This window comes from Kogia breviceps, chromosome 18, assembly GCF_026419965.1.
Source record: "Kogia breviceps isolate mKogBre1 chromosome 18, mKogBre1 haplotype 1, whole genome shotgun sequence".
Lineage (NCBI taxonomy): Eukaryota > Metazoa > Chordata > Mammalia > Artiodactyla > Physeteridae > Kogia > Kogia breviceps.
In genome coordinates this window covers 48,724,437-48,733,732 of record NC_081327.1, presented here as the reverse complement: position 1 = coordinate 48,733,732, position 9,296 = coordinate 48,724,437, and the positions used below count along the sequence as shown (strand labels likewise).

Here is a 9,296-nt window from a genome sequence, read left to right as displayed (position 1 = left end):
TTACGTTCCCTCTCCCCAATCCGTGCTTCCTGTGATCACCTCCCAGTGCTGCTGCCTTTCAAATCCTTGTTTCAGTGTCTGATTCTGGAGGACCCAAACCGGGGCAAAGGAATCAAGGAACTTGATGTCTATCTCTGCACCCCCTTTAGGCTCATCTTATATCCCTCCTCCCACTGAACCCTACATTTACTCTTTGTAATCACCTGCCACACTGCAAGTTTTCATGTCACACCATTGCACGTCCTTGTTCCCTCCCATGGAAATCCAAGATTATTCATTTGGCATTCAAAGACCTCCATGCCCAGTTGGGACTTCCCATCATGCCTTTCTCAAGCTCCACTCCACTTCCACGTGAGTGTATTTCACCTGCTGTTCTAGTCTCCTTTCTTCCTACACGCCCTTCAATGTTCCCACCTCCTTGCTTCCACACTAGTGTTTCCTTCTGCCCCAAATGGCTTTTGAAAGGTTTACCTCCATTTCTGCTCTAACCTCACCAGCATGGCTGAAAAGAATTTTGTTCCCAACTGCAAGACCTCTTCCCCACTCTCAGAGTTGTAAGGGAAGATGTGGATTTTAGTTTCGATTCCAGTGGTTCTTGCTGGACGGTGTTTACATGTGACAGCACGCCACCACTGGCTATGTGAGGCCATGAGCCTTATACGGAGTACATGAGCATTAAATGAGAACATAAGGAGAAAATCCTTTGCACAGTGATCTTGTAAGAATTTCACTGACAAGGTGACTAACTGTTCTACCTTGTAAATTCAGGTTTATGTATGTGGTGTTTTATTGACATGGGACCTAGCTCTAATTTCTTTGGCTTCCTGCTGAGAAATATAGTAAATACAGCCTAGCCTCCCTAATCATGAATTCCTCCTTCATGAAATCTTTGCCCTTGGAGATTCACTTTTGTGCATCTCTTTGATAACCTTGAGGATGTTGGATCATGAAAATGAAAATGGTGGAGGTGTGTGAGTTTTGAAATCAGCACTTCACTCACTGAACACTTGGATCGAGGGCCAGACACAAAAATGCTTCTTGATGTGCGTATTATTTGCTACAAAGCAAAACAAATGGATAAACATATCCTTGAAATCAGAGGAAAGAGAATCCCTGAACAGTTTCTAGTGAGAAGGGATGGTAATTGAAATGCATTGTATTTTACCCTTATTCAAGCCAAGAAGCATGGTGGGGTGGTTAAGAGCATGGATTCTACCTTGGATCCAGATCCTGGCTCCATCACTTCCTAGCTGTGTGGTCTTAGTGCAGAACCTCAGTCTTCAGTTTTGTCACCTATAAGATGGGCGTAATGGTAAACCCCACCTCTCAGGGCTGTTGGGAGGGTAAGAGGGTGTACACACACACACACACACACACACACACACACATATAATTTATACACACACATATATAATATATATACACATATATATCTTTTAATAGCATATAGTAGGTACCATAAATACTATTATAATTATTGTTATTCTTGTTATCATTACTATTATTACATGATGCCTTTAATAGTTCTTTTAGTGGTGTCTTATTTTCTTGCTCGAGGGAAGCTGAATGTATTTTTAAAGGCTTATTTCATCTTGACTCCTGTTTTCTGTATATAGCCTTTAGTTTCTCATCTGAAGATTCTTCTATGACATGTTGTTTATATTTTCTTTTTCATTCACCCATACCTTGAGTTTTAATAGTGGGGACATTTTTGCAGCAACTATGTATGTGGAGTAACACATGCCAGATGAGGTTATGCTATGCTGAATACTTTATTTATATTTTTTTATGTAAACATAATTTGCTTTGTAGGCACAATATAACAGAAGCTCTAAAGCCACAAATACGTTAGACAATGTTTCAGTTCCCTCCGATCAAACGTCAATTACTGAGAAGCCTTCACAGTTCCTTTAAGGCAACCTGAGACGTTCTGTGTACACTTCCTTCAGAAAAACAGTCAAGTGACAGCAAAGAAGACGCTTCGAACGAGAGTGTGTTAAACAGGTTTTTTTCCCTGTTCTTCATGGCATAAGTTGGTCTTATTGGTCAAACACTAGTTTTCTCTTCTCATTCTGTATCCCAAGGAGACAAAAGGGTTTTCTTGAACTAACCAGCATAACTTGTGATTATTGTTTAAACCTTATAGTTGAAAAAACAGATTTGGGGAAGAATGTCTTTTCATGCTAATCCTCTGGACATAACAAAGGCCGTTTGGATTCTGAATGGAGAGTTCTGTCTCCCCTGGCAAATAAGAGGCCTGATATGGCCAGTGGGTCTCTGCTCCCCCAGCCCTAAAAAATGCTATCTCTGGCCAGCTCACCAGGAATGTCACTTGGGTAACGGTTCCTCTTAAGACCTCATTGAGGGCTTGGTTATGGGAAAAACATGACCAATAGTACTGCATTTAGGAACCGTGTTGCGGGGATACAGCCTCTACATTATCTTTCTGAATGACCCAGAGAAGAGAAGTTGATGTTGGTGTCTCTTCTTTTGAGATGCTCTCACCCCTTTGCTCATCAGATGGCACCACCCTTTCTCACCTTCGTAGCTTACACGTACATTCACAATGAGGAGACACTTCCTTCAGGTAAATATTTGGCATAAATAAGTCATCATCACAAGCTTAGGATAGGAAAAAAAGAACATGGTTAATGAGGTGACATTTGTTACAAATGGACCTAGGGAATAAAACAGGTGGTTGCTGAAATGCACCCATTGCCATCACTTGGGGGAAGTGTGGGATGCAGCCTAAGGCTCATTGGGGGGGAGGTGGGGCAATGCAGGAGCCCTCGGAAGTCTTCCAGAACGCAAGGGAGTTGGGGTGCTAACCCTCTGGGCTCCTTGTGTCTCTGGTTCGGTCTGTGAGCGATGGAGCCCACCCTCTGTGCCAACAGGACTGGGAAGAGGTGGTGAGGAGCACCCCCCCCATGCCCCGTGGAGATACTGAGTCTCTTGTCTCCCCTCCAGAGGAACTGTTCACCTCAAGCCATGTCAAGTGGGGTGGGGCTGGGGGTGGGCTTCTTAGGAGTCTGGGAGCTGGAAAATTAATCAAGGGTGTGCAGTCAAGTAATTTGGTACCGGATTTCCAAAAAGCAGGGCCTTGCAAAGAGTCTGCACCATAATTTTATATTTCAGAGGAGAGGAACACATATTTGGCATCAGGTACTAAACATCGACTTTTGTATCGCTAGAGTTTGTGACACGTTGGAACACACTTTGGCAAGAAGGAAGATACTCATTGACTTTTTTCCCCCAAAATATGGTCTACAAAGGAGATCTTTCTTGTGGGATCCAAGGTAAAGGCTGCTATTCAGTACCAGGAAATGAAAAGAGCAAAATCGGTAATGCCAGTGGCAAGTGTGCAAACATAGGCGAGTCTCAGTAATGACTTTGAAATAGTCCCACACCTGGCGAGTTTTCTTAAAATTAAATATATATGGCGGGGAGAGGATTTCGCTCATGAGATGTGGTTTCAGAGTAGGGATCTCTGTGGCTGGTCCTCATACTTTGGCTGTTGACCCATCTTCTATGCTGAAAAATCCACATCTATTTCCCTATGTTTATGGTTAAGAACCGGTGAAGGAATCAAGCATCAGAGGGTGAGGGGAGGTTGGTTTAACCTTTTGACCGTGAAACACCTGGATGAATGTAAGGAGGTTGCCTCTTCAATAGGAAGTAGGAAAGTACAACTTGGAGAGATCCTAAACTCAGGGGCTTGTGAAAACGTCTCCTGGCCTACCCTCTTTCCGCCAGCCAAATTGGCAAGTGCTCTTGTCAGAAGCGTGGGCGGCTGGCAGCAAAGTGTCATTGGCCTGAAGAATTCTAGGACAGTGCTCTGTGATAACACCTTTCAATCCAACTTGTCTTTGCCCATGTCTGGTCTCTTAAGCAGTGGACCTGTGGGCTTGTGTCAATGTGCAAGGCTGTTCTAGAACTGTCGAGAAGGACCCAGAGATGGATGGTTTTGAAACAGGGGAGCGGGGAGAGTGTAGCACACAGGTGGGGGAAGGATGTAATACTGCAGGAACGGGATCGGCACTGGATTTCAAAAACAACAGTGACCAACAGCTTGGTAGCTCCGCTGACAGCAGACAAACACAACACACACTGGACTACAGCATTGGTTCACTGGGGCACAGAAGTTTTCTCAGCCGGCTCCGCCTTCTCCAGAGCCTCCTTCACATGCTCCTGCCTGGGTCCCGGGTTACTGGATAAAGGGCATCCTCTCCTTGTTCTCACTGTCGCCCTCGTGGTCCTCCTCCTCTTCGCCCGCCTCGCTGGTCTCTGTGCTGTCATTGGCCATCTGTAATTCAGCAGAGGACTTCTTAGAGGGTTCTGCAGTCTGTCTCCTGCCTTCTTGGAGCCCCTGATGGAGGCCCTGGGGACACATTTCTCTGAGGGCTGAACACCAGGGTCACCTGATTCCTCAGGGGGGCAGTGGGGTGCCAGGTGACTTGTGTCGGGCGCCCCAAGAGGCAGACTCCGAGAAAGCGTTTGACTGCAAGTATTTGGAACTGGGGAGATGATCCCAGGAAGCACAGGTCAGAGTGAGGAAAGGAGACAGAAAAGGCAAGGAAGCTGGCACGGGATATGTTAATACTTAGGTCCTGCCATGGGCAACTGGGCTCAGTCCTGCTGCGGACCACTGGGGGGCAGTGGGGGACGCACGAGCAGGGGAGAAGCCAGGGAGTGCCGATTTTGTGCATAACCCAAGCCTCTGCCCCGGCCAGAGGACGCTCTCAGGCAGAGAGGGGCAGCGGCCAGCAGGAGGACAGCGCCGGTGTGCCAGGGGAGTCCTGAGTGCCGGGGGCGTGGGTGTGCAATGACAGTGTCCACTGCACCGACCGGCCAGGGCTCAAATCCTGACGCTGTCACCTCCTACGAGCCAGAAGAACACTGTGAACAAATGTGGGTTTATCCACTTTGTTGTCTATATTCCCCCAGGGAACGTCCTTTCTGTGAAGATGTGGACTCTTTCTGGTCCTGTCTATCCATCCATCCATCTACCATCTATCTACCTACCCACCTACCTTCTTGCCATTGCTAATACCTGGCACACTCGTCACACCTCTCTGAGCCTCCATTTCCTCCATCGTTAGGATGAGGATAAACCCACCTGCCTTATAAAGTTGTCATGGGAGCCAAGTGAAACGAAGGGAAATGATGTATTTGAAGCATCTGGCAAATTGCTGAGCTACACGACAGATGCTCAAAACATCCTAGTCCTATCCATTTACAGCCCCCTTCGTGAACGGTGCCTCAGGTCTTTTCTTGTTCCTAGACCCTGAGCTAGGTAATTTCCCTTGAACCCCCTGAACCTCTGCTCTCCCCACTTATTCTTTTTTTTTTTTTTTTTTTTTTTTTTTTTGCTGTACGTGGGCCTCTCACTGTTGTGGCCTCTCCCGTCGCGGAGCACAGGCTCCGGACACGCAGGCTCAGCGGCCATGGCTCACGGGCCCAGCCGCTCCGCGGCATGTGGGATCTTCCCAGACCGGGTCACGAACCTGCGTCCCCTGCATCGGCAGGCGGACTCTCAACCACTGCGCCACCAGGGAAGCCCTCCCCCCTTATTCTTACAAACAGGAATCATCTCCTGAATCTCAGCCCCCTTGCCCGTACCACACAGCTGATCTGAAGCTGGACTTCCCTCTCAGCCACAGCCCATGCAGCGCCATCCCTCCACCCTCCTGCCTACTCAATGCCCGCTTTTCCTTTCGTGCTCAGCCCGCTTCCTCAAGGAAGCCTTCCCAGAGTTCCCTAAGGGGAACAGACCCCCTACTGCGAGCCCTTCTTTGTGGCCCGGATCCATAGCTGCAGTGTCCCATTTCTACGTATAGCTTGTTGACCGATGTCCACCTGCCCCACCTCTGGATCTGTGCAGCCTGGTGGCAGTCTCTGTGCCGACCGCCACGCTGCAGAGCCCCTCAAGGGACCCCTGCAAGAGTGTCTGGGATGTGAGTGTGACATGCTTCACTCCTGGTGGGGTCCCAGCGTGTAAGGGTATTGTCCTGGTAAGAGAAAACAAAAGCCATGGGCCCATCAGGAGGAATTTCGGAGGCAATTGGCATCATTCTGTTGCGTTTCTGAATGTGAATTTATTAAATTTTACCAGGAATTCCTCCCACTTGTGCAGCCAAGAGTGAGCAGGTGTAATAGACATGGGCGTGGTCTTGTCCTCTCCTGACTGCCCTCTGATTGCTCTTGAAACGTTCTCACCAAAGCGTTTTCATTTCTTTATTGGCATTCATCCCATTTGTGACTAATCCCTCACTTGCACATTCGTTTCATTACCTCTGGTCTCCCCTCACCGGCTCCAGCCCAGCAGAGGGCTTCCTGTACTTCTCTCCATCCCACCTGTGCCTGCACGGGATAAACCTTCCGGTGTTGAACTGAACGGATCCCTCTGCTTTTGACTCACCAGCGGAGTCGGGGTCTTTTCTACATCCAGAATTAACTTTCCAATGTTCCCTCGGTCGTGGATCCGCTGCATGGCCTCCTTCACCTGAGAGGGAGAGAAAGCGCCAGTTAGACGAGATGTCGCCCAGGTGGCAAGAGGGCCTGAAAAAGCCAAACCACCCTCTGTCCACCAGGGGGCGCTGCGGTTCACGTTTAGCAGCTAATCTAGCAGTGGTTTCCAAAAGGGCGTGCAAATAAATCCTGGTTTGTCACTCACACTCTCTGCTCTTATGCAAGCGACTCGGTTTCCTGAGTCTAGAAAATGAGAGTGATAGCTCCGGAAATAAAAGAAGATGAACATTTCTTTAAAAGAATAAAAAAAGGCTGGGGGAGGAGGGTCCTATAGAATTCCAAGAGTTACATGCTGCCCAAGGGCCAGGAACATTAGCCAGAGTAAATTTTGACCAATTAAATTATTTTTCAAGGGTCATTTTCGCCCTGCTTACCTAAATGTTATATAACTCTGATTCGTGGTTTGGCTAAAATGACCCATCACCGAGGCTGAACTACATTCAGGAAAATTGCCATGGTTCCTGGTTATTGAGTGGAAATTTTTTTTTTTAATTTTTTTTTTTCTTCGTACGCGGGCCTCTCACTGTTGTGGCCTCTTCCGTTGCGGAGCACAGGCTCTGGACCTGCAGGCGCAGCGGCCATGGCTCACGGGCCCAGCCGCTCCGCGGCATGTGGGATCTTCCCGGACCGGGGCACGAACCCGTGTCTCCTACATCGGCAGGCGGACTCCCAACCACTGCGCCACCAGGGACGCCCGAGTGGAAATTTTGTTTCCACCTAAGCCGAGGTTTCCCCAGAACTAGTATTCTCCCCAGTGGAGAAGGCCTTCTGTTTCTTTTCAAGTGATGGGGGCTTGTCAGACAAATATCAATCCATAGACGCCTCCTGGGACCCTCTGAAAAAAGCAGGTGTGTGATGTAATCTGATGTAGCCTTTGAGCATTTCATTCTGTTGCTGTGTGGAAAATGAACTCTAGCGGGTGCTGTGAGGATAAAATAAGGAAAGGGTAACAGAATGCCAGGGCTTGGCATGGGTAAGTCCTTCACATCTCTTAGTGAAATCTAAATGGAAATATAACATCTCTTGATTTTTAAAAAAGTGATAGATCTAGTTGAAATATTTTTCCTTAAGTCTTGGATTTTTAAGTATTTTTGTTCATGTATTCATTCAGTGCACAAATATTCACTACATGTTGCTTATAGGCTAGATGCTATGGTTTATTTTAGGCATATCTTTTATTGATAGCATATGTTTTCATTTCGTTTTTTTTAATAAATTTACTTATTTACTTATGGCTGCGTTGGGTCTTTGTTGCTGTGCATGGGCTTTCTCTAGTTGTGGCGACCAGGGGCTACTCTTCATTGTGGTACGTGGGCTTCTCACTGTAGTGGCTTCTCTTGTTGCAGAGCATGGGCTCTAGTTGTGTGGGCTTCAGTAGTTGTGGTGCATGGGCTTAGCTGCTCCACGGCATGTGGGATCTTCCCAGACCGGGACTCAAACCTGTGTCCCATGCATTGGCAGGCAGATTCTTAACCACTGCACCACCAGGGAAGTCCATTTACTTTTTTAAAACTGTATCTGGGGCTTCCCTGGTGGCTCAGTGGTTGAGAGTCCGCCTGCCGATGCAGGGGACGCAGGTTCGTGCCGCGGTCCGGAAAGATCCCACATGCTGCGGAGCGGCTGGGCCCGTGAGCCATGGCCGCTGAGCCAGCGCGTCCGGAGCCTGTGCTCCGCGACGGGAGAGGCCACAACAGTGAGAGGCCCGCGTACCGCAAAAAAAAAAAAAAAAAAAACTATATCTGAAAGTATTTTCTTTTAGGTGTCAAGTTTCTCCCATTCAGTTATTGTTATGCAGATAGATTTAGTTGTGTCATCTTTTACAGAGTCAGAGTGCTTTTTTAAAATTTATTTTTTATTGAAGTACAGTCAAATTATAGATGCTTTGGTTTAAAAACAATTTTTTTTAAGTAAGCGAGGGTGTCTGCCTTTGAGGAGCTCAGTCTGGAGCTGATGGAGCAGTGTTTGCTTATATAAAAACCAAAGCCATTTTCCCATTTGAATAAAAACTTGATGGAACCATTAAAATGTACGTATTCGAATTGCTTTTCTGTGACTTTATCCTAAAGACACGATTCAAATTATGGGGAAAAAACTTACCAAGCAAAAGATACTCGATTGCTTTCAATGGCAAAACATTGAAGCAACTTATATGAAACAGAATAAGGGAATATGGTTAAGTAAACCATGGCTCTGAAATTTATCTACTGAATGGAAATGTTTTATAGCTGTTAAAGTGCTAATTATAAAGAATGTACAGCAGGATTAAATGTCTTTATGATATTGTTAAATGAGAAAATCGAAGTGTATATTTTTATTTACATCCCCATAAAAATATGGGCATTCTAAAATAACTAGAAAGGGATTTGGATATATGATAAAACATTATGTAGGGGGAATGGGTGCTTTTTAATTCTAATGTCCAAACATTGTTATCTGGTAACATATTATCAAACCTCTGTTTGATATAAATTAAATGTATCCTTTTTTAATTTCAAAAAATATGTATTATTTATTTGGTTGTGCTGGGTCTTAGTTGCGGCAGGCGGGCTCCTTAGTTGCAGCACGCAGGCTCCTTAGTTGCGGCACGTGAACTCTTAGTTGCTGCAAGCATGTGGGATCTAGTTCCCCGACCAGGGAATGAACCTGGGCCCCCTGCATTGGGAATGCGGAGTCTTAACCACTGCACCACCAGGGAAGTCCCTACGTGTATCTTTAAATGCAGTCTTTGGATAAGCGAGCATTGGTTAGAGTCAACCTCTTTTATACAC

General features: G+C 46.6%; 1 protein-coding gene across 1 annotated transcript in view; it reads right to left on the bottom strand.

Annotated features, from left to right (window-relative positions):
- Positions 1–1,753: 1,753 nt before the first annotated feature.
- Positions 1,754–9,296, bottom strand: part of VAT1L (vesicle amine transport 1 like) — a 139,999-nt gene continuing 132,456 nt past the window's right edge. The window contains exons 8-9 of the mRNA XM_059045097.2: positions 6,419–6,502; positions 1,754–4,303 (exon numbers count right to left, since the gene is read on the bottom strand). Coding sequence (XP_058901080.1) covers positions 4,205–4,303; positions 6,419–6,502 — 183 coding nt within the window. The 3' untranslated portion in view covers positions 1,754–4,204. The remainder of the gene's footprint in view (positions 4,304–6,418; positions 6,503–9,296) is intronic.